The 26335-nt window shown below is 34.8% G+C and overlaps 7 protein-coding genes across 11 annotated transcripts; 4 read left to right on the plus strand and 3 right to left on the minus strand.

The window, feature by feature from the left end:
* On the minus strand, window positions 1–2177 carry LOC125193213. The gene is made up of 6 exons (XM_048090974.1): window positions 1734–2177; window positions 1463–1608; window positions 927–1095; window positions 583–681; window positions 416–498; window positions 1–344 (listed from the first exon to the last, which is right to left on the minus strand). The coding sequence occupies exons 1-6, from the start codon at window positions 2124–2126 to the stop codon at window positions 221–223; spliced, it is 1014 nt and encodes a 337-aa protein (XP_047946931.1). The 5' UTR covers window positions 2127–2177; the 3' UTR covers window positions 1–220.
* A 348-nt stretch (window positions 2178–2525) lies between these two features.
* On the plus strand, window positions 2526–3267 carry LOC125195583. Its single transcript, XM_048093718.1, has 4 exons — window positions 2526–2560; window positions 2680–2761; window positions 2997–3113; window positions 3181–3267. The coding sequence occupies exons 1-4, from the start codon at window positions 2526–2528 to the stop codon at window positions 3265–3267; spliced, it is 321 nt and encodes a 106-aa protein (XP_047949675.1).
* Window positions 3268–3606: 339 nt separating this feature from the next.
* LOC125196455 (transmembrane emp24 domain-containing protein p24beta2-like) lies at window positions 3607–4897 on the plus strand. The gene is made up of 5 exons (XM_048094977.1): window positions 3607–3710; window positions 3787–3978; window positions 4135–4321; window positions 4405–4512; window positions 4585–4897. Exons 2-5 carry the CDS (start codon window positions 3787–3789, stop codon window positions 4716–4718), a joined length of 621 nt encoding a protein of 206 aa, XP_047950934.1. The 5' UTR covers window positions 3607–3710; the 3' UTR covers window positions 4719–4897.
* Window positions 4848–9029, minus strand: LOC125196454 (acetyl-CoA acetyltransferase, cytosolic 1-like). The gene is made up of 14 exons (XM_048094976.1): window positions 8877–9029; window positions 8328–8387; window positions 7641–7739; window positions 7381–7554; window positions 7144–7249; window positions 6903–7041; window positions 6685–6762; window positions 6538–6603; window positions 6329–6414; window positions 6103–6202; window positions 5866–6018; window positions 5644–5730; window positions 5397–5502; window positions 4848–5065 (listed from the first exon to the last, which is right to left on the minus strand). Exons 2-13 carry the CDS (start codon window positions 8359–8361, stop codon window positions 5413–5415), a joined length of 1212 nt encoding a protein of 403 aa, XP_047950933.1. The 5' UTR covers window positions 8362–8387; window positions 8877–9029; the 3' UTR covers window positions 4848–5065; window positions 5397–5412.
* A 7423-nt stretch (window positions 9030–16452) lies between these two features.
* Window positions 16453–20137, plus strand: LOC125192996 (F-box protein At5g07610-like). Of its 5 annotated transcripts, none has more exons than XM_048090692.1 (6): window positions 16453–16529; window positions 16692–16851; window positions 17010–17145; window positions 17620–17886; window positions 18598–19766; window positions 19888–20137. In XM_048090692.1, the coding sequence occupies exons 5-6, from the start codon at window positions 18620–18622 to the stop codon at window positions 19899–19901; spliced, it is 1161 nt and encodes a 386-aa protein (XP_047946649.1). In that variant the 5' UTR covers window positions 16453–16529; window positions 16692–16851; window positions 17010–17145; window positions 17620–17886; window positions 18598–18619; the 3' UTR covers window positions 19902–20137. The 5 variants fall into 5 exon arrangements, with proteins under 5 accessions (XP_047946649.1, XP_047946650.1, XP_047946648.1 ...); XM_048090693.1 differs by having other exon boundaries at window positions 17620–17769; XM_048090691.1 differs by having other exon boundaries at window positions 17010–17168; window positions 17620–19766.
* A 1876-nt stretch (window positions 20138–22013) lies between these two features.
* Window positions 22014–22580, plus strand: LOC125195585. The gene has a single exon (XM_048093719.1). It carries the CDS (start codon window positions 22014–22016, stop codon window positions 22578–22580), a length of 567 nt encoding a protein of 188 aa, XP_047949676.1.
* Window positions 22581–24812: 2232 nt separating this feature from the next.
* Window positions 24813–25892, minus strand: LOC125192997. The gene is made up of 2 exons (XM_048090695.1): window positions 25283–25892; window positions 24813–25193 (listed from the first exon to the last, which is right to left on the minus strand). Exons 1-2 carry the CDS (start codon window positions 25358–25360, stop codon window positions 24918–24920), a joined length of 354 nt encoding a protein of 117 aa, XP_047946652.1. The 5' UTR covers window positions 25361–25892; the 3' UTR covers window positions 24813–24917.
* Between the last annotated feature and the right edge of the window lie 443 nt (window positions 25893–26335).

Genomic DNA, 26335 nt, shown 5'->3' on the forward strand with positions numbered 1-26335 from the left:
TAGAAAAATAATTCATGTATTTTTATCATATCATATCATCAAAAATCCATTTCCAATTTCAACAATGATCAAATTAAGTTATGAACAAAACTACAATAATCAAAATTTTCTTCACTTCTTCAAGTCTATTGTAGAACATGCTACCTTCATCGCAGCATAGATTCCTTCAACCTTTATACATGGCACCAAGTTTAGTTCTTCTTTCATCGAGAGGCCTCGTTCACAGAGCCTCGTCTGAGGTTGTCTCTCGAGCAACAGACAACGAGGGCCGGAGGAGAAGATAGAGGGAAGGGCCTAAGAATGGGACTAGTGAGAGGGGAAGAAGCCAAGAGCCTTTCCCATCCCTACAAGATAACAACACACCATTATTAGAAAAAATGGATTAATTTTTTTAAAAATCGTAAGCCTAACTCACGATTTTCGAGCAGTCATGTCATTGTAGATCCAGAAGGGTGCGAACGTTGAGAGGAGAGCGAAATCAATACTCATGATGTGGATCTGACAACAAGAGTCTAAATTGAGGCCGGAAACTTTAAATTCGAACATAAAATGCATTGCAAAATAAAGAACCGAAATACTCACAAATTTGCTCCCTCGAAAATACTGGAAAAATTCCTTCCACACATCACCACCGGATGAAACTGCATAAGCCGTTATTGCCACTGCTGCAGCCAACGTAACCTGAGGTGTAGTCAGTTAGCTACGTTTTCAAGAGATGTTATATGAACTCTAGAGCAAATCAATGTTCACATACGAGTATGCATTTCGTACAATTGCTCATATTCTGTCAAACTCAACAAGATGAAAATGAATATGCGTTACGATGAAATGTTTATACTCAAAAAGAGTGACTCATAGGATAAACAGTGGATCATGCTCGTGATTTTCTTTTTAGACAACCTATTTAGTGTAAAGAGTGTCCTCACCCCGGCAGTTATCTTCGATTCAAGGAAATTCAAAGGCCATCTCCTCAGCTCCGATTCTGCAACAGTCGGAGCAGGTGGCATCCACAGAACAAAGTAGGGAATGAGAGCATATGCACCTCCGAAGCATGATAGAACAACGAATGGCCAAACTGGGATCTTGCTTTTCGAGCTGCAAAAGACAACAACAACACGTACACATATGATTGAAACACTGATCAAAACCATCACAGATAGAGTTGAGCATACTAAAATACTTAAATTGTTTGTTTGGACATTTCATTTCACCAAAAGATAACAGTTTCTTCACAAAGACGAAACAAAACCACCAAGAAATTCAAATAAAAAAAAAAGAAACACAGAGTTAAACACAGTATAAAAACACTAAAACGTTTCATTAAATGACATTTTTGGACATTTCAGCAAAAACTAATCATGAGAAGAAATCACTAAGAAGCCAAAAAACAGTAACACAAAGGGGAAACCTTCAAGAAAGTCGAGAAACGGATTCGCCTTCGACATATACAGTGAGTTTTTACCTTCTGGCAGTAGGGATGAGCAGCATACTGTAAATCAAGGGCCATAAACCCATGATGTACCACAAAGCAACCAACACTTGATTCATCACATAGCCATCATCTCCTTTCAAATTCAGTAGCTTTTTCAAAAAATAAACATCCGTGACCTATAATTCCGCCCAAATCATAAATACACACAATCAGATTACAGCTGAAATCAACAATCCCAATTCACAATCACCATAAAAAATACTAGAAATGATCAAAACAACACAAAACAAAACAAATTTACCGGTGTTTGATTAGGAGCGAGGAAGAAAACGTAGTACATGAGACCAGCCCAGAAACCAAACAGCAGAAACGACGTCGTCCAGTCCCTCTCCTCCTCCTCTCCACCGCTGCCGCCTCCGCCTCCGCCAGTCTCATTTCCGTCGGGAGAAGCAGAAACAATAGGCGGGTCTTGCTGGGATTGGGCGTTCAACGAGCTCCGGCGGCGGAATTTCGCCGGTTTGAGTGTTAAAGGCGAGATTTTTATGGGTTCACAGCTGTGGCTCGAGTCATTATGGAATGAAATTGGGGATTTGGGAAGAGAAATTGAAGATTTTGGGAGATGGGAATTGGGTTTGAGAGGCGGGAGAGAAGAGTTGCAGGAAACAATTGAGGAGCTTGCTGCTATCATGTTCATTTTCTTTGAAAAAAACGTTCTTGTTTCTGTACAGAGGAGAGTGTTAGTCTGTAGAAGTTTAGAAAATTGCAATTAAAGCCCTCGTAATTCCCACTACTAATTGAAAATTGAAACAGCCTATTAAATTTAATACTAATATTTAAATTGGCACTTGAAAAAGCCTATTTTGAAACTTGAAAATTGCAATTGAGGTTCCCAAATATATATACTATCTATTGCAAAATTTAAATTATCGAATATATCATGCATTATAATGTTTGTTATACTAGTATACACATCGACATTTTGAGCCGATATTAAAAACCTATTTTATAAATATAACAAAATTGATCTTTTTATACGTTTTTGGAATAAATAAAAGGTTGATATTATTTTTTGAAGCTCAATTACATGTTTAGCATGACTGCCATTCTAATCTTGGAAAAGGTGTTTCAGTTTGTACTTATTGGACTGGATTTACTTGTTTTTCCATGTCTTCACTCCACCAAGAAAAGATGCAAATTAGGCAAAAAGTGGTGTTTATCAAACTTCATGTGTTATGGTGTCTAATTAGGACAAGAGCTGGACACTCGAGGGCTGATCAGTTCTATGCATCTTATCCTGCTGGTACGGAGCTTCTTACCGATACTGGGAAGGTAAGTCGGCTCAGGTTATAAGGAGAAGAAAACGAACCTTTTCCGCAGTTCTGTTTTATACTAACGGGCCAAGAAATGATTAAATGTAGCTTGAGCTCGGAGGCCAAATCAGTGCTTCGAGAAGCATTTTGGCTGTTTTAACTTCTTACTAAATAGTAGTACTAGTATATTGTACTTCTTCACTTTGGGATTGAGTTTTAAGTTTTGGCTAATTTAGATTTCAATGTGTTTTTAGCTGTATAAAGCTGCACTCGGCAATTGCTTTGAGATAGAGGAGTGGGGGCCGATTGAATGGAGCATTTTGGCTAAACATTTTGAACGACAAGGGAAATCACCGTATGCGTACCACTCAGTAAGTCGATAACTCACCTCTCTTTGTACTCGTGCATTGTTTTTGGTTCATACGACAATACAAACAGATGGTTTTATGCATTTTTCGCGTGGCAACTGGATGGGAGCGGCTAGCTGAAGGATGGCAATGTCTCCGGTATGATAGGTATAGGTAGACCATATATACGAAGTTGTTTGATCCGTATAGGTGGAAATGATGTCGTAACGGTGTTTCGTCTTGTATATCGTACATGAACTGAGTTGGTATCTGTAGTTCCCCTTCTCCTAATGGTAATTTGATCAATTTCTTGAGTTAAACTTATATTTGCAATTGGTTCTGAATAAATGGATGATTTTTGTACTTGAAAACAGAGTATATACCAAAAATGTGACATATATTTTGTGTATGAAAATGATCAAATGAAAATTCACTTTTTCCACATAATAGTATAACTAACGAAGTGTTCTATTTTCATTTTTAACCACAAGTTAAGAGATCTTCACTCCACCAAGTAAGCGAGACTATTCTCAAACTACTCGTCCCATTAAAATAAGAATGCACTTTTGTTTTTGTTAAGATTGTAAACAAAAAATCAGTAATTCCCAATTTTTTTTTACAGTAAGTACCATGAATCAAACCTCATTCATATGTCTTGATTTTGCATCGGTAATGAATAATTTTGTGTGTTTTTCAGATGGGTATGCTGATGTTTTGGATGGTAATAGTATGTTTAATGAAGTTAGGATTTGGTATAAGATTTGTGATCGACAAAGAAGAGTGTTTCTCTCACAATATTCTGTATGAAGGCGATGTTGTTCATGCTTCATTCGTCGTCATCAAGGCTGATAATGCTTGGAATCACAACGACGAAGGGGTCGATTTCATCGTTAGTACAGTATTTTTTAAGTTACAACTCACACTCATGCACATTTTATTACCCGAGCGGATCACTTATGCCCTTTCCTAAAACATTTCCTAAAACACGCTCAAAACAAAATAAAACTGTCTTTGTTTTCCGACTCTTGAACATTATTGAATGTAGATAAAGGGGCCAGGTGGAGAGGAGATCAAAGAGTTCCATGACATGATAAGTGACAAATTTGAATTCATGGCTCAAAGAAAAGGGATCTACCACTTTTGCTTCACCAACAAATCTCCCTTCCACGAGACCATCGATTTCGACGTGCTCGTCGGCCACTACAAGAGCTATGATCAGCACGCCAAGAGCGGTACTTCGCTTTGTTTCTGACTTATCATCTCGTGTATTGGTGAAGTGAAACATCTGTCTGTCGTTTTTTTTTTGTATGAGTAGAGCATTTCAACCCGGTTGTCGAGCAAATCTCCAAGCTCGAAGAAGCTCTCTACAATATCCAGTTCGAGCAGCACTGGCTCGAGGCTCAGACCGATCGCCAAGCTATTGGTACATCCATATCCCCCTCCCTACTTGTTATGTTCAAACTGTTTTTTTATACAAGTGTTTTCTTGAATGCAGTGAACGAATCGATGAGCCAGAGAGCGGTGCACAAGGCGATATTCGAGTCGTTAGCTCTTATCGGAGCTAGCTCCCTTCAGGTTTTCCTCCTACAACGCCTTTTCGAACGCAAGCTCGGGACTTCTCGAGTCTGAAACTCTAACGGAGGATCTCCGGACCTACTAGTTTGGTTTTATCTGTTATATTCTCGTGTTATATCTCGTATTTTTTCGATTCATCAAAACATTGAGATACATCCGTGACCAATTTACTACGTATATCAATGAAATAAAATATGAAACAAGAACATTTATTGAGATATGATTCAGAAACACACTCTTTTCTACTTGTCTAAGTTCAATTTATTGGATGAAGAAAGAACTCAAATGGATTCTTATCTAAAACTGAGAAGGTACAGATTAATCTACTTCACTCTGCTTTCCAACTCTTCAATGCTGCTATAAACCAGCCACGACTGTTTCTGCTTCCGGTTGAGCGAAATCTGCGACAGGGACGAACGTTAGTCGGCTATAAAATTGAACGTCTTAAGTCATGCAAAAACTACAACTAACATATCAACACAAACGCACCATATCCGGATTATAACCAAAATGGTCGACACAAAACTACCTCGTATGGCCATTTAGTTATAGTTTGAACCTCAACCTGAACCCAAGACCGATTTTTTTTTCAACACGCGATGAAAATTATATTTAGAAATCAAGAGGGGAGGGACACTTCGCCTCCATGGCTAGTTTTTTCGGTTGTTTAAGGCCGGTTGCACTGACTACACTATTCAAGCAGGATAAAGTAATATTTGAGCCTTGGCATACCATAAACTGGGTGGGATTACACGAGTTCTAAGACGAGGGCTGAGGCGCCTCCTCCTCCGTTGCAAACACCACCAACACCATACTTCCCGTTCTTTTGCTTCAAAACCTGAGATAACGCGATTCGAACATCAATGCCAATTGATTTAAAGCTGCACAAAATCTTGATTCCCTAATCTCCAACACTCGATGATCCATGAGGAATTTGTTTGGAATCGCAAGATTGGTTGAGAAAGGATAGATAGCATACCCCCAAAAGAGTGACCAAGATACGAGCGCCACTGCAACCGAGAGGATGCCCCAGAGACACAGCTCCACCGTGTACGTTAACTCTTTCCTGCAAAATATGTATATAATAAAGTTTAGAACAATCAAATCTCTATCGAAACACAAACAGGTAAGGGAGTGTGAACATATTTGTTTTTATCTACTATCGATTTTATTTAGTGATTTCATAGGGCTAAGAGCTCACCGGACTAAGATCCAATAGCTTCTGATTTGCAAGAGCCACAACAGCGAAAGCTTCATTGATTTCGTAATAGTCTACTTTAGATGCTTCTATACCAGCATTCTTGAGTGCTTTGGGAATTGCAAGAGCTGGGGCGGTCGTAAACAATTCTGGGGCCTGAAGACATGGTCAATATTATAAATGAGCAAACAGGCGACGAGATGGTTCAAGATTCATAAGAAGACGTAAAAGCAGACGTACATGAGCAGCATCAGCATATCCGGAGATCTTTGCGATGACTGTAAGCCCGAGCTCAAGAGCTTTCTGCCCACTCACTAAAACAAGAGCCGCGGCACCATCGCTGACAAACGAGATCAAATTCACTAATCAACAAAAATATCAAGAAAATTTGCCTATATGTTCATCCAATTCCACTGAGTTGTGGAACTAAGATTAACTGAAAAGGATGAAAGGGAATGAGTGAGACCTTATGCTAGAAGCGTTGCCAGCTGTGACAGTTCCTCCCGTTTCCTTGAAACTCGGTCTCAGCTTCCTCAACTTTGCAGCATCAAACTGATATGGAAAGAAAGTAGTTAGCAATGAAGATTGATAAATTTTACATATTGCATATATAGACTAATGGGATAATAGAGTTTGGTAAAAACCGAAAAATTTCAAGGATTTTTGAAGCTTCACCTTTCCAAGACCTTCATCCTTGTCGACAATGGTGGATGGTCGCCCTCTCCCACCGGATACTTCAACCTGCATCCAAGAAAAGGGCGTTTATAAAGCAGCAATCCGAAAATTCGACACCATCTACAAGTCAATGTCCAGCTATCTTACTGGAGTGATCTCCCATGCAAAGGAACCGGCATCTTGAGCAGCAATTCCACGCTCAAAACTTTGGACTGCAAAGTCGTCCTGTACAAAATAAGCACTACAGTGTTATAAGCATCGTACAAAATGCCGTTTGCTGCAAATCTTTGCTTACAATACAATATGAGATGGAAACTCGCAGTGGATAATACATATTCATGGAGTCTGAAATGGTAAAGACGAACCTGCTGCTCTCTTGTAATGCTGTGGTTCTCAGCACATAATTCAGCACACACACCCATGCCGACGTCACCATAAACGTCCCAGAGTCCATCTTTCAGCATTCCATCAACAAGAGAGTCATGTCCCAGTCGAGATCCTTTCCTAGAATATGACAAGACAGAGAAGAAGTGACTTATCAGTATGGTGATAGAACGTCATCATCTCTCGTTTTAACCATCTCTTGAACAGGTAACGAATACCAACCTCGCCTCTGCGATGTATTTTGGGACATTCGACATGCTCTCCATGCCACCGGCCACTACAACGTCATTGAGACCCAACTGGATGCTTTGTGCTGCTAGCATGGTCGCTGCCATGTCACACAGAAAATGTTCAAAGTCACGACCAAAAATGGCATAAACATTAGGTGAAATGCATTTCAACACGATCAAAATAAAATTCTTTAGGAGATTAGCGATTTTCAGATGTTATGAAACTGACCTTTCATTCCAGAGGCACAGACTTTGTTGATGGTTGTACAGACTACAGAATTCGGGATCCCGGCTCCCAATGCTGCCTGGCGGGCAGGAGCCTGTCCTAAGTTTGCGCTGAGTACATTTCCAAAGAAAACTTCTTCGACAAGTGATGGATCGATATTTGCTCTTTTCAAAGCACCTACAAGTTGATGGTAGGCAGAAAGATTAGATTAAAAACCCGTAACACTGGCATTGAAAGACACAGAGTAGATTTTGTGATCTTACTCTGAATGGCTATAGATCCGAGCTTGGTTGCTGGTACTGATGAAAGTGCACCGAGAAAACCACCCATAGGTGTACGAGCAACACCCACGATACAAACATCTATGTGACATAACAAATATTTATCAAGAATGTAGCATCAAATACCAACAAAAAAGGGAGATGAATTGAAGTTTTCGACTATAAGGAGGACCGAATATCAGAAAAGATAAGCTTTTTCAAGCAACGTAAGAAATGCTACACAAGAACAAAATAAGTTCCAGAGTAAGTATGAAATATGCAACAAATACGAATAAAGCAAAGGATACGACTATGAATCTAACTCGCGAGAAGACCATACATATATATTTCTTGATAATATTTCATCATTGACAAAATAACTGTTTTGTACGGAGTAGTATTATTTTTTAATCATTTGAACCAGTTTTTTTTATTAATTTCCTTTGTTATCAAGCCCCCTCTTGAAGCACAAACAAGACTTCTCTATGTCACTAAGCACTCTTGAAACTGAATGTGAGAGAGACTTCAAACAAAATTCAATAACAAATCATGGGAAGTAAAAAAAAACACCTTAAGATTCAACAAAACGTGCAAACAAACACAAAGTGAAGCAAAATCTAGCATTAGTATGTATTGCAGCTAGTTGGTTATGTACAAAAGAAGAAAGAAAAGAAAAGTAAACAAAGCTACCTCTTGGGTTGACTGAAGCAGCTGCTGGTGCCATGATCGACTTTTGAGCAAGATTAAAGCCTGCTATAAGCGAAATTCATTGAGATTAGATGCAAAAATAATACAGATTAAAGAGCATGAAGCTGCAGATAAAAACACAATCTTGTGCATGATCCTCAGATTTCTAAAAGATCCCATTTTTATTGCTTCACATAACAAGTAAGCTGTTAGCCGTTAGCTGTTAGGTGATATACATATATATATGCACAATCCAACCTTTTCTTGAAAAGCAATTCATCTAGAAATACAAAAAACAATTCAAAAACCATATCAGTCTGAATTATCATTTCACACAGACACACAATAACACATATAGATCTCATACAAAGTAAACATACAGCTTCGGAAACACTCAAGAATTAGATCTAAGAAAAGCAAGAATCAAAGGGGAAACAGCCACTGAGAAATTTGTAAGAAACATGAAAGACCCTTTTCAAGAAAATCTGATCCCAGATGATAAAAACACTAAAATCAAACACATTTGAACATGCTTCATCAACAAATATTTACCTTAAGAATGGAACAGCAGAAAAAAGAATTACAAGCGAAGAATGGAACTCCAGCAAGTCGACTATATATAGCAATAGAGAAGGGTGTGAGGTTGGATTGCTGAGTGTGTGTGAGTTGGTGAGGTTTGAACAGATTACTAAATTAACCGGCTTTCTTGATTTCACACTAAACAATTCCCAGTATTTTTACTTCAAATGGGGGTTTTAATTCAATTCATGTATTCATATAATAGGTTTTATGATAAAGATTTAATCTTTTTTAAGAATCTAATTTCAAGAGGCGTTTTTGGTTTTCAATTTCATGTGGGCTTTTTATGAATGTTTATTTATTGTGGGTTCCATAAAATTTAATAGCTGTATATTTAGATAAAATTAAATGAGTTTTTTAGGTAAGCATAGTTGATGTGAATAAATGAGAGATGATTGAGAGTTTAGAATGCAATACATGGGTCGATTTTTAATTATTGGATAGTGAATATTTGCAGTTAATAAATTATTGATGGACATACTCCTATAAATCAATGCTTAAGATCGAATCTCAAGAATAAGAATAATTTAGATTAATAATGAATATACTAATTTTATATTAATATTGTAATCTGTCACTGTGTGACATATTATACTTCATTTTGGCATTTTTCATTTGTTTTTTTTTTCTCTTACATCTGATCTAATATTGTAGTAATAGTAGTATATGACTAGTAAGATTATCTAAACATTGAACTATGCATAAGTTTAGCCAATTGCATTTATTTTATACAAATTTATTACGCCCACCATATTGGACCTAATGATTGATTTTATTTGTCCCCTATAGCATTTAGTTAACTTTATAAGTGAGTAAATAACTAAAAATAGCGGTCCATACCAAAATAAATACTATATTAAATAATTAAATATATATATACAATGGAATATTTACCATATAACAAAAACTTACGATGAGGCTCAAATCCAACTATCCCTTCTTAATCCAATATAATTGATGGAAATGCTCCTTTCTAACGTATATGTTATTATTGTTTAAGCAGATAAGGTCACAAGTTGATTTGTGTTTTAATCCATTGCTAATGGACAAAAGGCAGGAATTTTCACGACATATATATAAATGCATTATGAATAAAATATGCTTTCATATACTACAATATACAAAAATATTAAAAAGTGTAATAATCTAAATTAAAATCCATGTGTTAAAATTTAGTAAAACCATTGCACATACTTCGATAAACATTTCGATTAAATACTAGTACTAGTAAGGTCAATTATGTTGTGCTATGTATACCTATTATAACAAAGATTGTTATAAAATTGTGTACGATCAATAAATTTATCTAATTATTCTATATATTTACTATATTGATACGACTACATGAATTGGTGCGAAACAGAGTTGAGTTATACTATTGAGAATTTGCAGCAATCGTGTTGCCTCTTGTTGCTTAATTAAGTGTTGATTTTGCCACTGAAAAAGAGAAATAAATTTGATAATGTGAAATTAATTTGAAATGTGGAAAAAACAAAGTCATACAATGAGCTCTATTGACTTCTTACATGAAAATCTAAATGTGACAATCATTTATCAATTTATAATTGTTACTATATTTTTAAAATGATTGAATATATATGTATGAACAACCGATCTCTTATAAAAATAGTACTCCTATAAGCAGCCAATTTTGATTATTAAAAAGTACTCCTAACAAAGTCATGCAGTTATCTTTTGACTTTTCCAATGATAATTGGGTTGCTAACAAAGTACTGCTCCACTTACACGTTGCGGACTATATTCTACTATTACGAGTCCGTAAGTACAAAATATCTGGACTTGTAGTAAACTACTCCTTCGTCCGCTATTAGGAGTCCCATTTATCGGCAGCACGGGTTTTAAGAAATGTTAAGAAAAGTGGGTGGAAAAAAGTTAGTGGAATAGGGGTCCCACTTGTTTATATTAGTTTTAAATGAAATGTGAGTGTAATGAGTTGGTGGAAGGTGAGATCCTATTACCATTTATGACATAAGTGAACCGGGACTCCTATTGGCGGACGGACTAAAATGGAAAAACCTTATTCGCGGACAGAGGAAGTATCATTCAAGTTCTTGTATAGTGTCGAATCCTTTTCTCATTTAGGTTCTTAGATAGCTTGACCACATATTTTTCTCGGTGTGTTGATTGATTTGCAATCTCCATTTCCTTTGTATAGTTTTCTGGTGTGATGAATATTTCATCATCAAGTTTTCTTGTCTGTCTTCTCTAATTCTTCAATCATGGCCTTCTTGAATTCCTCGAACATGCTTTTGATCATTTCACGTGGAAATAAAATTATCCACGTAGAGCCACTGGCAGACACACATAAGGATGGGGGAGGGCTTAAGCCCTTCCCAATTTTTTTTTTTTTTTTTTTTTTTTTTTTTACTTTTTTAGTTATAAAATCTTATAATTTTGTTAATAATTTGTGTGAATTAATGTGTTAAAGTCCCTACCAAAATAGAAAAGTATAAGAAAATTATTATCCCATACAAAATTTGAATATACAGCCCCTATCCTAACAAATTTTTGCATCCGCCACTGCGTAGAGCGCATGTAAATGTGGGCATTTGGTGAAGCTGTTATCTTCAATATACTTATCGAGACGCCTTCTAATTCTTCCAACGATATTACATCAGAGATTATACCCATTTTAGGATATTTTTAAAGAATTAGGACAACATTTAATCTTATTAAATAATTCAGGTACTAAATTAAATTTGTAAAAGTTCGCTGTCTTCTCTCTTTACATATTATAAAATCAGAACATCAAAAAATGGTTAGAATTTTAAAATTAATTAAATTCAAATAATTAATTTGCATAATAACTTAATTATTTCATTGACATGATAATCAAAACAGGATTTTTTAATTTATAAAATAATATCAGGGTCTATTATGGAATTGACGTAATAATCAAAACAATAGTTTTCTAATTAATAAAATAATATTAGGGTGTAACATATTACAATATTCGTACAAGATTTTTTAATTTATAAAATAATATTTGAGACTAAAGATGTATGCTTTTGTGGCGATATATATGACCCAAGTCAACTGTCTCTATACTAAACAATTTGTGTTATTTAAGCAGAAAGGTGAAAGATGGGAATCTATTGGTCCAAGTCGCAGGTATTCAATTTATTGTTCGGTTATTTAAGCATATTCAATCCGAATTATATGATTATAAATTGAATTAAAAGAACTGTTTTTTCTAATATTAAATTTTTTTGATGATGGTAGGAAAAGAGAGAATTATTTACAAATTTACCGCCAGAGATTACGAGGGAGATTCTGCAAAGACTATCAATTAGAAGCATTATCATGTGCAAGCGTGTTTGCAAATTATGGTATAATAAGATAAAAGAAGGGGAAGGGGGTGAGCTTTATTCCCGAAAGCCATGTCTGGCGTTTGTTCCCCAACGATCTGACATGTGCATGGTCTATGATGAGACCTTCAAGCCACTCCTCAAATTCGAGTTGCCTAGTTCTCATAAAATGTTTTTTCTTTTTTGTGTCGGCCGTGTTATAATTGATTCTGTTGATGGTTTGCTTCTGGTGTGGCATTATTGCAATCATAATCTTGTCATATGCAATCCAATGACTTGTGAATGCGCCACACTTCCTCTGCCATTGTCTTCTAGATTTGTACCCATTTTTGGATTTGGAATGAGTAAAATAAGTGGTCAATATAAGATCTTATGTGGCATTCTAGGATCTAGGTCTTGGTATGTATACTCTATAGGAAGAGGAAAAGGAAAAAGGAAAGGAGACGGAGAAGGAGGAGGGTTGTGGAAATGCATCAAAGGAGCACCAGGCCACCCTGTATGCACTCCAAAAGGAGCGATAGCTTTGTTTTTTAATGGAAATCTTCATTGGTTGTCACATGACTTAGAGTACAACAATCTTTTTGTGAGTTGCCTTGATCTTGAATCTGAGCTCTATACCAGTTTTTCTCTCCCCAGCCATAAATCATCGAGATGTACATTAAGAATTTTGGACAATCAACTATATATGTGCGGCATTTCAAATGATTTGCATGTTATTTGGAGGATGAATAAATACGGAGATGCAAATTCTTGGACAAAAGAATATACCTTCGCCGAATCAAACATCTATGAAGTTGTTATCCCGATCAATATTTTGGCCAATGGTGACTTGTTGTTCGTATCGGGTCATGAAAACCAATTATTAATCTACTCTAAAAAGACCAAAACTGTTGTGGCATATGATTCTTATGAACTATATTACGGTTATTTTATTAATACTGTTTTTTATACCCCAAGCTTTCTTTTGCTTGCAAGCATGGGGATTCACAATGTTGAGTCATTAAAAGACAAAACGTTTCCTATGTATTCAAAAGACCAGCTCGTCTTGGAGTCATGGTCGATATGGGAGCAAAGACGCCTTTTCTAGGCATTCTGGTGAATAAGATAAGTGTAGTGATAATAGTTGTTTATGTTTGTGCTATAAATCAGTTTAAAATACTCTTAACATATGAGAATTTGTGTTTATTTATGTTTCGACTTTTATAAATTGTTGAATATAGTATTATAGTAGTAGTATGTTTGTGTAAATCTTGTTTATTTCAATATCACTGTAGTATAGTTTTTTGCTTTGATATAAGTTGGTGAAAATACAATTTCGGAAAAATAACAAAATTTTGAATTTGGAGAGATTTAGATTAGTGAAGTGCTTGTTTCGGATCTGTTTGAGCTTACTGCCCTCTTAATTAGACCTTCTCGTGCTCTGCTCTGCTGAGGTTGCAAATAAGTTATTTTCATTATAATAAAAGCCAATTTGTTTCTTGAAAATAAGTTTTATAATTATGCGATTGGTTATTGCTTATTTATTAACAAAATCATATGATATCTATTATCGAGAAATGATCTGACTGACAATTGTGTGAGGGATTGTGAGGGACCATTATTCCACGTCACTTTTCCCTTATATTTCTCTTTTTAAAAGCCATGTGTTAGAAAAGAATAATAAGAAAATTAATTAGTGAACAGTTTTTAGAGCATAGCACCAATTTTACTAATAATATGATATATTTGCGTAGTATTTATTAGATGCAAGAGTTATTCTCTATTCTAGATTTTTATAACAAAGGCATCAAATAAAAAATATTACTATCATATAGTAATATTTTAAAATATTTATTGAATCAAAGAATTATTTTCTATTTTTAAATTACAAAAATCATTTTTTATGATTACAATTTAAAATAATTTATACAAAATTACTAGTGAATAAAATCAATAACAGCTACTAATGTGAGAAAACCATAAATATAAATGAATATGAGAAAACCAAAAAGAGTGTTCACTAAATTAGTAGCATAGGATTTATAATTCAATTTCTCAAAAATCTATGAAGGATGTTGCTTCGGGCATTGAACTGTCATTGATGAAGGAGGAGAGGGTTGCCTCGGAATTGCATGGAATTCAACTTGCCAAGCTGAATTCTGCTGTTGCTGTAAGTAGATTTCGCCGCAAATATGTTCTGTTTCATTCAAACTATTTAACCAAAAAGAGTGTTCACTAATTTAGTATGTACTATATCAAATCAAATCTGAGGCAGTTAATTTAGAATAAGATTTATCATTGAATTTCTGTAGCTATAAAACAATATTAATGTACCAGTGGCATTTCTAGATATTTCTCCACCTTCTATTTGTATATTAGTATAGTTTATAAAATGCATTGCTAGATTCAATAAAGTAGTAGAATAGTTGTGATGGATGGTGGACTATATGATTCTAATAGTGTAGTTAATGTTTGAATTGTAAAATTGTAGTTATGATTTATGATAATAACATACATTGGCAGATTCATATAAATAGAATTAAACTATTTTCCTTGTAAGTTATATCTACTCAATATTGCTATTCTTCGACATTTTGGATTCTGAAAACGCATTCATGATATTTAAATCATAAAAATAAAGATTTGGGGCTGTATATATGTTTATGCTGTTAGTAGTGATGGAAGGCAATTAAGTTATGACTTATGTTACACCTCAATTTGTTTGTCTCCTTTAGGCATGAACATAGTTATTTGGCCAGTTTTTGTCAGATTTAGGCATTGATCAGCTGGTTTAAGGCAATAAACCTGTTGTAGCCATAATTCTGTTCTGAAAATAAAATGTCATGCTAGGGTTATGAGAAGATCAAGGGATTTAGGAATATCCAAAGCAATAAACCTGTCGTAGCCATAATCGGAGGTGACTGGTTTAGGTTTGATGACGAAAATGTAGGTTTCAAACATCTAACTTTTAGGTTTTGAATTCTTTATCTTTTTGTCCTAAAATTCTTCTTTTGTAGGTAACCAAGGTTGACGCTGAGGTCGTTCAAGAAGACATCGCTTACGTGCAACAACGATCATTGGTGCCAGGGCAACCATTAACTCTACCATTGCAGAATTATGCTCACTGCTATGATTGTTGCTTCTGCTTAAGCAATTTGGCTTGGCTGTATGGATTGCTTAAGGAAGGTATTTATAGAGTGTTTGGTTAGATAGGTATATTTTAGTATATGCTTGACTCTGAGTAGGTTTGTGTGTTCAATACATTACTTGATCCTGTCTCATCCTTTTGCTTTTGATAGAATAACAAATGTTTGAGATGTTCGTTGATTATGGTTGTTCCTTCAATGTATGGAATTGTGATGTTTTCTTTGTGCTTGTATGTTTGCAAATAAGTTATTGTCATTATGAAAGCCAATTTGTTTCTTGAAAAGAAGTTAATGTTGTTATAATTATGCGATTGATTATTGCTTATTTATTAACAAAATCATATGATATCTATTATCCATATCCATCCATACATCCATATAAGACACAGTTTTGATGATGATCACAAAAATACCATTATATATACTTTATAATAATTATATATAATTATTGTTGGCTTTTTACTACTATGATTTATTACAATAAATGCTATGTATAATTAAGTGAGAACCACCATTAAATCTCCAAATTATTTTTTTAGACTTTTCATATAAAAAAATAAGAACAAAACTCTTTTTTTACTAACCTATACTATAATTAAAGTAACGAATTCTAAAATATATGTGATTAAATACTACTTCATCTACAGATTAGCACAATAATGCTAAGTAGGTTTTGTTTTCTGTACACTACTTAATCATGTATCTTCCTTTTCTTGTTTCTATAAATAGTAGAAGAAGCCTATTAGAAGATAGACAATTTTGTGTTCGTTTTCCCTATATTCGACATCCAGTACTAACTATTAGCTATACTAAATATAACCCGTATACACACAGATTTATTTATTGCTAATAAAATGTGCGTCACTCCGTAACCAAGATTATGTTTTTTGGACCGAAGTATCTTTATGTTTTTTTTTGAATTTTGGTGGTAAGAATAATGGACATGATGTGATAAAATTTTCAAGCTATCACTTATGGGCCTGGTAGAAGCCCATAATGCACAGAAACCGAATACCCATTTAAAGCCCAATAATCAACCCATAAATCTTATACCCAGCCCGTTTAAAGCCCAATACCCGATTACCTTGTTGGCGGATCCAATCTGCGTTGAATTACAGTCGGATGGAAACCGGAGCTGATTCATCTTGTGAGGGATTTCATCGAAAATTCAGGTGATAATTTGAATTCTTTTGAACCATTATTGCTGTATACTATTTAGGCCATGATTCAGCTCGGGTTTGATTTCTGTATTGGCCGGATTTTCATATCAATTTAACCTAATTTTTGAATCGAATTAGAGCTATGATCTTGACATTTGGTTGCCCTTATGCAAGGTTTTTTGATAGATTCATGGGAGAAATGATTGTGGATGCCCTTGCAGTTGAAATGCCCAACACTAAACAGTTAATCTCAGTGTGGCACTGGCAAGTAGCCTCCAAATGCATGGAGACATTCTTGAGGAATATTCTAAGCTTGCAGTGCTTCTTCAAGCAGGTTTTTGTGCTTCAATCTCTCAGAAAAACTTTTAATTCTCGTGTTCCACTTGTTATTAAATTCATGTTTTACACTTGGTGAAGAACCACTAATTGTACTGACATTTTATTCTGCTTTCTCCTGAAAATGATGAAGCTTGTAATACTTTTTATGTTTAGGAATTCATGCTGCTTGGGTGTAGGATTGGACAGATTTGAGAACTCGGTGTAAAGAGCTGCATTTGTTGATGTCATTCTTATAACAGCATGGCCAATAGAAGGCTTCACTGAGAGCATAGGACCTCTGCTATAGAAGGTAATCAAGAAGGCGAAGTCGCGGTAATAACTCTTAATTTGAGTTTGGAATATTTTTACAAGTGAGTTGATCAATTGGAAGGGGAACCTTTTCGTTTCCATTCCAGCAATTCTTAATTATCGATCTTCCGAATAAAGTTATTTAGAATGGGATTATATGTGTTCCTCTTTTAGCATGGAAAACTAAGTGAAACACAGATTCGTGAGATTTCCACTTCTGGTATCATGTTTAATAGTACTCCATAACTTTCATTCTAATGATGCCCTTGTATACCATCTATGGAAGAAATGCTCACTCTGATGGCTGAACCAACACCCGTGTTTCTCTCATTATCATTTAATACAAAAATGTCAACGTGCTCACCTTTTCCTTTTAATAAAGAGCCAACTGTGAAAGAGAAAGATGCCATGCAACCATATTAAATGACTAAGAATGGTTTATAATTTAGTCGAACATAATTTAATTTGCATGCAGGGAACTTTATGAAACAAATCGTGTCAAACGAATAGTAATGTCCGCTGTCACGTGTTTGCCTGTGATTTGCTATTACTACGTTGCACTCGGTATTATGAGTGATTCAAAAGGAGCCGTTACAACTTGCAAAGTTGACCGCTGAGGAGATAAGTTGGGATTGCTTCATTCTTCCTTTCATTTTCCTTTCTGGTTCAGATATATGCATATTTGGTTTTCCATCACCTACTAGCTGCACAATTTAGTCTATTACAGAAGAACGAAAACAAGGTATTCACATTTGGTTTTAATTCAACAGTAAAATTGTTATGCTTTATGGTCTATTTTCCCTCTTTGTAAGTATGAAAAACTCCCAATTAGGGCCAATCTCATTTACTATCATGATTGTACAGCTTTTTCAGTATTTCTGTTCCTTTATTTAATTGATTAATGGAGTCCCGATGTTTTCTTTCACTCTGCAGATAATTTTTGTGGTTAGTCTTTAGTCTTTCTGCCAATAAAACTGTAGTTCTCTTGTTTACTTTTGTTATAGTTCATAGTTTAATGTGTTGATTCATCTATTTCTAATGACCTTCCTAAAATTTCTAATTTTAAGTCCTTGAAATGTGTTGCATTCTGAATCATTCTCTTCCAGAAAATGGTGATTTTCCTTGACTTAATTTTCTTTTGCTCGGACATAATTCTGCTACAATTTAGCATATGAGTTCGCCCGTTTGCGGTACAATCATGAAAGTAAACTCAGTTTCTTTTGCTCGGAGTAACTTTTATGAACTAAACTTAGCACCAGTTTCTCCACAACATTTAAGTTTATAGTTAGATTACTGTTTATGCGTTTTCTAATTCATTTTTTCTCTGTTATCGAAGTGAGTTATCATTTATTTAAAATTCCTAGAATTTTGATGCGAAGGGAGTTCCATTTGTTGTTATATCGTGCTGAAAATTTCTAATTTTAAGTGGCCTATGTCAACACTCTTAACACAGGAGGCTAAAGACTGCTGTTGTCATGTCTGAGATTGGGAACGAGTTCGCCCGTTTGCGGTCTGACTATGTGCCACCAATTGGACACATTGAAGAAGTTATGATCAACATTTTGTCCAGGCTTCCTGTGAAAACAGTTGTAGCGTGCAAATGTGTTGCCAAACATTGGTTGAAATTGATATCTGAACCACAATTTCCTCATTTGCAACTAAACTGGTCGAAGAAAAAACCAAAATATATCATATGTCCTTATCCTGAGGACTATGATACGATCAATCATCTATGTCTACTGGAGGAAAATGGGAAAATCATTGAAGATGTCCCCCTTTTTGGTTTTGACGAAGTTTGCTCGCCTGAGATAACTTGTTTCTTGAATGGTCTCATATGCAGTGTGAATGAAGATAGTGATGGTCTGAATGATGTGGACATCAACATTTTCAACCCGATTACTCGTGACTCCATAGTACTTCCCAGAGGAAGTCCCTCGGTAGTAATTCCATCGGTTGGGATTGGTTTTGACCCCAAGAGTAATGACTTCAAAGCATTTCGCTTCTTCTCGGATTCATCTAAAGGGGAAGATGTTAAGTATAAGTGTGAGGTATACACCTCTGGTTCTACTGCATGGCGAAGAATTTCTGAGGATGTGCAACGGCCCCAGAGTAGTCCTGTTAACCCATTCTGCCCTTACTATGCTAGTATAGCTGGAACAGTTTACTGGTTTGTATGGGCACAAGATCAATCTGGGACTCCTGTTCGTATTCTCTCAGTTGACATGAACGACAGCTTCACTGAGATCAGCCTGCCCACCCCGCTGAATGAGTGGAGTTTCTTGACTGAAATAGAGGGCTGCTTGTCAGTGGTTCACTTTAGTAATCCAGAAACAATTGCACTGAACCACCAATATGAAGATCCTTATCTTGAGATATATAAATTGGAGAACTCCCGGTGGCACTTGAGATCTAAGTCCACCATAGATCTTATCAACGTCCACAGCATCAACTCAGTTGCTGCCAGGGATACTGAAATATTCTTCATCATTAAACATGATGATGAATCCATCTGCTACCTCATCTTCGATTTTGTGGAAGAAACCTTCACGACACTTGATCTGGATGAGCAATTTGAGGGTGATTGTCCTGTTGCATTTCCATTCGTCGAAAGCCTCCTCAAGTGTAAGTAAGCATCTTATTTAATTTTACTAAACATGTGATTTTAGCTTGTTCTGTTCACAACAAGTATCGAGTTCTTTAGCAGCTAATATCCATGATTTGTGTGTTTGAAAATCATCAACAGGTAGCGGAGCTTAGGCGAGACAGTTTCTGGACTTCAGTTGCGGTGTTCGTCTTCCTTTAAGTTTGCAACTCTCTGCTTGGAATAATTTGCTGGTGGAAAGTGAAATGGAATAAGACTGTGAGGTTCCAGTATTTGAAGCCCTTTCCTTTGTGTTGTGTGTTTAATGTTAAGAATTTCTTATAAACTGAATAATCTGCATTTAAATATGAATTTAAGACTTGCAACTATGTGATGGTAAGTTGTGATGAAATCTAGTTTTTTTTGTATCTGTTAATTTCAGTGCATCACTTATTTCTTGAAAGTTGATGCATAAATATCATTTTCCTTTGGTCTTTCTGGTCCACGTCAACTGTAAATTCATTTTTCTTCTCGTGGAAAAAAAATGTGTTCCCATTTGGCATCAAAATCCAACGATAAAAACAAAATTTAAATTGTTGGAAAGTTCTGAGTTGTTTCACCATGGGACCTGGTCAAGTCACGCTATATAGAGTATACTAGTAGCTCAATGATTTTATTGAGAATTTTGTAAAAGTATTAGACATATATTTACACTCATGAATATGAAATGTTGAATATGTATGTAACGTCTAATTATCTTTAAGGAATAAGGTTGATTTCAATTTTCAATCCTATCCTAAATATTTTTACAAAATATCATCCTCAAGGATCTAAAGTAAATTAAAAATTGTCAAAATCAATAGTGTCGGGGAACTATTCTTACCTACTAAATTGAAAATTCGAAGTCTAAAACGCTGGTCCTAGTCATTTATTAGAAGGGGTGGGTCGGTTGGAGTTTTGACTATCTTTTACTACTACCATTCATCAATATTATCTTTTAAGTATTTGATAAATATAATATAAAGAAAATCAATTCGAGATAAACACAAAGCTTTTTATCATCTTTAAAATGTACATTATCTAACACACAAAATATAAACATATGAGGGTAACATTGTACTACAATAGAATATGGGGCCTAATTTGTAAGTATCGATGGGACCATTTGCATCTCTAAATTTCTAATTATACCCATTAATTATTCACGAGTTTTAATTTTAGTGACCCTTTTGAGCAATTATTATCCATTATAATAAAATCATATTTTACTATTGCTTTAATATTATTGGTTCATATAATTTTTTGCAAATACCTCCATCTACGATTAGGAATCTCATTTTTCTATTTTGATCCGTTCAAAAATGGGAGTTCCGATCATTTTTACTATAAATGTTAATACGCTTGTTCTATTAACTCATTCAACTTACGTTTCATTACAAAATAATATATATAAGTGAGGATACATATTTAACAATAGTTTTTTCTAACTTTTTTTTGTTAATATTTCTTAATGATGGACAAAGAGAGTACATCGTTCTTAATAATAAGAATAGAATAAGTGTCAAGGAAATGAATTAGAGTTCTTTGTTATAATCCACGGAATGATATTCAGTCTAAAATTCACAATTCTTCCCCTCCCTTACTATGAAATTAATAAGAGGACCATGTGAATAGACAAGAGAGATTGGAGAGTCCATCAATTAAGATATGGAGTATATGTAATATGCCCCTTCGCTTACTTACCTTGAAAAAGACTTATATAAGAACAAGAAATAATCCTTTTCTGATATACTCTTTCCGTTCATGAATAGGAGTCTCATTTCTTCATTTTGATCCGTTTGTGAATAAGAGTCTTGGTTCCTAATACCATGAATGGTAAAAAGGTCCACATTTCACTAACATATCATTTAAAATTAATATACATAAATGAGACTCATATTCCACTCACTTTCACTTTTTTTAATATTTCTTATAACTCGTGTCTGAAAGAAATGAGACTCCTATTTACGGACAAAAGGACTATCACATAAATTTGTCAAATAAATCATTCTGTATTTTTTTAAAAAAAGAAAGAAGTCTTCCCCCGAGTTATTTAATTACACCAAAAAGAAAAAGAAAAAGAAAGAAGTCTCCCCTTCCTAATCACAAGTCATTGTTTAACCCAATTTTCACTCCAAAATATACTTTATATAAACCCTTCAATATGACCTTCACCTGTCACACTTAAAATTGCTACACAATATCTTCTCTCTCCCACATATCATCATCTCTATATCTCTCTAAAAATCATGGCTCATTACAATGATCAAATCAAGAAGATGAAAAACCATTCAAATAGCTTCTTATATCTCAAGAAGATCACTCAAATCCTCCTCCCACTCTCCCTTCTCTCTCTCTTTATCTCCCACTCCTCTTTCACCTCTCTCTTTCTCCAATCCTATGACTATCTCAACTTGAATTTCAACTTCAAATTCAAACTCTTCACCTACACAACTGAGAGAAATTGCATCTTTCTCCTCTGCAATGGGATTCTTGTCTTCATCATACAGTCATCCGGCCTCATTAGCAAGATAACGCCCCTCGATTCAGGCCCGAAAATGGCAAGAACACACGATGATCATCGGGCCGAGAAAAGTGGTGTTGAAGACAGCAAGAAAAAGGGTGTTGAGAATGTAGAAATTCTTGAAGAAAAAATCAACCTTGATGCAGATTTAGCTGAGGAAGATTTGCAGGTAGAAAAATGGGATGAACATGATGATGAAGAAGAAGATGATGAAGGGTTTGATACAGAAGAATTGAAGAGGAAATGTGAAGATTTTATCAAGAAAGTAAAGATGGAGATTCAAAGTGCATGAAACAAATTCACTATTGTATAGTACTTATAATATTGTGTAACAAACGATTTTGTTCTTCAAAATTTCGAAATTGCTCGGATTTTTTATATTTTATTTCACTAGAATTATTGTAGTAAAGTGCAATAAGAAATAATGGAGGAAATTTCACTAGGTAGATCATGAAGATGAAATAATACAAGGGCCCCTTAAAAAGATTAATTTATGTCCATTTTTTCTTATAGGGAATTTAATACTGGTGGGGACTGATTAAGATTGATTTTGAAAAGTAGTTGAATGATATTTTTATTTTAGTGATGGGGATTGATATATTTCAATGTGAACACGCATGCCTTGTTATATATTTTTAATGTAATGCCATTCAACTCCATTAATATTAATAAAATTTGATACTAACAATATCAAATTAAGATGCCCTTACAGCCAAATTTGGTCTTAAGTTGGGATATCATTGGGTTGGAATTGTCTACCTATAGTGGGGCACTGTGAAAAAGAAATAAATATTACTCCCTACTATATGATGACAGCATTTTAATGAGGATATTATCCATTGCCACACCTTACTATGTATCAAAGTTTTCAAGATTTTATCAAAAAAAATCAAAGTTTTCAAGACCCAATATTTAAAATTGGGCCAAAACCCTTTTTTTGTTTGATTTTCTTTTCATGTTCAAGATTGGATAAATTCTGGACCACATATAAAGGATTATACATTCGAAAAAATCATGTGTTTCATACAACAATAATACTAATACTATCAAATAAATATACAAAGCAATCGAATTCCAATTTCGGAGGCCATAATATTCTTGAATGAAAGGTGTGATTTTGCAGAGATATAATGCTTTTCTTGAAATATTATGGCTAAATTGTTGAGCAATCCGTGTTGTCATTCATCATCTTCAACCACATTTTCTTGTTTCCATAAGGAGAGTTTATGTAGTTCAAAAAAGTTGGCGATTTAAGGCCATTTCTCCAAGTAGAGTCGTCAACTGGGTCGGGAGCCCGACCCAAGCCTAGTATGGGACAGTCCAGGCCCGGCCCATCAGTGAAACGAAGCGGGTCTAGGCTGGGCTCATTGGTTGAAATGGGCATTGATTGGGTCATTGTGTAAACTCAGGCCCAAGACAATCCAAAGCTCAGCCAAGCCCATCAGAGGCCCACCTTATAATTTCGATTTTTAAAAAATATAATTAGGTAATTAACTACTAATAATTGTATATTTCTACATTTTTGCATGTCATATTTTGCATGAAACAAGTTAATCTTGTCTATATCGTTCCAATTTATTGGATGTCTCATAATGGACTCAATCTCAAACAGTAATAATCTAATATCCACTCAAGTTCCCAACCAAAATATAACGTATTTTTTTCTAATACTTTTTTTCCAAGATGTAAAAAAAGATAATTCTGAAGTTTATCTTTAAAAATATGACGTATTCAAACCTCAACATTTGATGAATAATTATAAAAATTTTAAAATTTATTAGATAGTTCATATACTCCTAGTTTTAAAAATACCACATCAACTCATAGTGTCCGGAGCTTCAATATCTAAGCATTTGTTAGACTTATCACATACAATCAATTCGTTAGAAATATTCAAGAGAATCGTGATCTAAACCCATGCGGAAGTTCTCATTAGAATGAATTGAAAGTATCTTTGCATCAACTGTCTCATTTTTTTTGCTTCACTTTCACATAACACTATACATTCTTCTTCTTGATATTCAATTCTACATTAAATAACAATGTGTATTAGAATACAAGTAATCAGGTAATATAAACATGGATTAGTGGTACTTGTACACTAACCATAGCAAAGTTTGGTAGATATGATATTCCAGTGAAAAGACTCAAACTAAATCAATCATTGAACAACAGAATTTATGGCAGTTGTCTAGCCATATTCGTTAAACCTTTTAAACCAACTTATACTTTCGGTGGCTTAGTCTCAATCGGAACATGCACACGAGCAGTAGAATGAGTACATATGGTCTGTTTGTTCTCTAATGAGTAGTAAATCAATAATAGTTGGAACAGTGACGTGACAGGTGCAAAAGCATGTGTCAGATAAGCATTTTTGTTATCTACCTCATCACCAACTTCAATATCATCATTGAACTAAAACATTGAAGAACAACACATATAACCAATGATTACAAAACTAATAAAATAGACAAATCGAAACTCTTACATATTCAAGAGCATCATGGAAGATACCGACCACAGATCTTGTAAATTAGGTCATTGAAGGTTTCTTCGTATAGTTATTTATACTATAAAAACAATTAATAAAGTGTCGAATTTGATATCAAACATGAAGAAATAGTTGTACCTAGGTCCAATGCGCCGGCCCAACCCACTTGGTTTCGGGTCTAGGCCCACTCGGGTTGGAAATTTCCAACTCTAACCCTCTACTCCCTCTGTTCCAAAGCCACTCGAAGCAGTTGTAAATATTAATGCTGTTCCAAAACTTTAACCCACTCGAGGCAGTTGACACAATATACTGTTCCAAAGCTTCCTTCAGTGAACTGCCTTTGGCCAATGTGAGTTGAAGGCCAAGGTTTTCAACTTTGGTCTTCTTAAGATACTTACATTTGTGACACTTGATCTACAATGAGTAAGTTATAAACAAAGACAAACATGAATAAAAAGTTACAAGCAAAGACTAACAAAAGATATAAGTGATAATAATATTACCTTTGAGGTGGAAAATACCCCAAAGAGTCTCCGGACCATAGTTTCTGGAGCAGCAACACCTATGGCTTCATGAGACATATCACATACTATCAATTCATTAAGAATGCTCAAAAATATTCATGGGAATCGTGATCAAAACCCATGGCGAATTTCTCATTAGAATGGATGGAAAGGATCTCTGCATTCACTGTCTCATTAGTATTTGCTACTTCAGTTATCCTTTTGAATACTACTTTCATATAGCACCGGATACAGTCTTGTTTGTCACATTCAAATGATACATTAAACAGGGATTAGAGGTATCAGAAACATGGATTATACTAGAAATCAGAAATTGGGATTAGATACACTAACCATTGCAAAATTTGTTGGACATAATCTCCCGGTAAAAAGGCTTAGAATGAATCAACCATTGGACAACAGAATTGATGAAACAATTCCTAGCCACATTCCTTAAACCTTTTATACCACCATATGCTTTTGGTGGCTTAGTCTCAACCGGAGCAGGGATACGAGAAGACTGATAGTTCTCTAATGGTAAAGCAGTGACAAGTGCAGAAGCATGAGCCAGGCTTGCATCTTTCTTATCTACTTCACACCATCTTCAATATATCATTGAACTAAAAGAGAAGAAGATCAACACATATATGATTACAAAGAGAAGATCAACACATATATGATTACAAAGTTACTCCCTCCGTCCCACTTTAGGAGTCCCGGTTTACCATTTTTGGGTGTCCCACTTTAGGAGTCCCGATTGGAATTTTTTCATAAATGGTATTAGGCCCCACATTCCACTAACCTTTTTCCACTCACATTTTATTATAAAACTAATATAAAAAAGTAGGACCCACATTCCACTATCTTTTTTCACCAACTTTTCTTTACATTTCTTAAAATCCGTGCCGAACTCAACCGAGACTCCTAAAGTGGGATGGTGGGAGTAATAGGCAAATCAAAACTCTTACATATTCAAGAGCATCATGGAAGACAATGACCTCATCTTGAAAATCACCCTACAAAAGAGATGAATAAGCACTAAGCAATCATATA

This window comes from Salvia hispanica, chromosome 6, assembly GCF_023119035.1.
Source record: "Salvia hispanica cultivar TCC Black 2014 chromosome 6, UniMelb_Shisp_WGS_1.0, whole genome shotgun sequence".
Taxonomy (NCBI): domain Eukaryota; kingdom Viridiplantae; phylum Streptophyta; class Magnoliopsida; order Lamiales; family Lamiaceae; genus Salvia; species Salvia hispanica.

Bases quoted from the DNA above. Each gene is read 5' to 3' on its own strand.
- LOC125193213 (XM_048090974.1), bottom strand. From the start codon at position 2,126: ATGAACATGATAGCAGCAAGCTCCTCAATTGTTTCCTGCAACTCTTCT. The intron at 1,096-1,462 runs GTAAAAACTCAC...TGTCTTTTGCAG, and splicing joins CTCATCCCTACTGCCAGAAG to CTCGAAAAGCAAGATCCCAG. The intron at 499-582 runs GTGAGTATTTCG...TCTTGTTGTCAG, and splicing joins ATTTTCGAGGGAGCAAATTT to ATCCACATCATGAGTATTGA.
- LOC125195583 (XM_048093718.1), top strand. From the start codon at position 2,526: ATGACTGCCATTCTAATCTTGGAAAAGGTGTTTCA. The intron at 2,561-2,679 runs GTTTGTACTTAT...GTGTCTAATTAG, and splicing joins ATCTTGGAAAAGGTGTTTCA to GACAAGAGCTGGACACTCGA. The intron at 3,114-3,180 runs GTAAGTCGATAA...CAATACAAACAG, and splicing joins CACCGTATGCGTACCACTCA to ATGGTTTTATGCATTTTTCG.
- LOC125196455 (XM_048094977.1), top strand. From the start codon at position 3,787: ATGGGTATGCTGATGTTTTGGATGGTAATAGTATGTTTAATGAAGTTA. The intron at 4,322-4,404 runs GTACTTCGCTTT...TTGTATGAGTAG, and splicing joins TGATCAGCACGCCAAGAGCG to AGCATTTCAACCCGGTTGTC. The intron at 4,513-4,584 runs GTACATCCATAT...TCTTGAATGCAG, and splicing joins GACCGATCGCCAAGCTATTG to TGAACGAATCGATGAGCCAG.
- LOC125196454 (XM_048094976.1), bottom strand. From the start codon at position 8,361: ATGGCACCAGCAGCTGCTTCAGTCAACCCAAGAG. The intron at 7,740-8,327 runs GTAGCTTTGTTT...TATGTCACATAG, and splicing joins TGCTTCAGTCAACCCAAGAG to ATGTTTGTATCGTGGGTGTT. The intron at 6,763-6,902 runs GTTCGTCTTTAC...TATTTTGTACAG, and splicing joins GCATTACAAGAGAGCAGCAG to GACGACTTTGCAGTCCAAAG.
- LOC125192996 (XM_048090691.1), top strand. From the start codon at position 18,620: ATGTCTGAGATTGGGAACGAGTTCGCCCGTTTGCGGTCTGACTATGTG.
- LOC125195585 (XM_048093719.1), top strand. From the start codon at position 22,014: ATGGCTCATTACAATGATCAAATCAAGAAGATGAAAAACCATTCAAAT.
- LOC125192997 (XM_048090695.1), bottom strand. From the start codon at position 25,360: ATGTCTCATGAAGCCATAGGTGTTGCTGCTCCAGAAACTATGGTCCGG. The intron at 25,194-25,282 runs GTAATATTATTA...TACTCATTGTAG, and splicing joins GGGTATTTTCCACCTCAAAG to ATCAAGTGTCACAAATGTAA.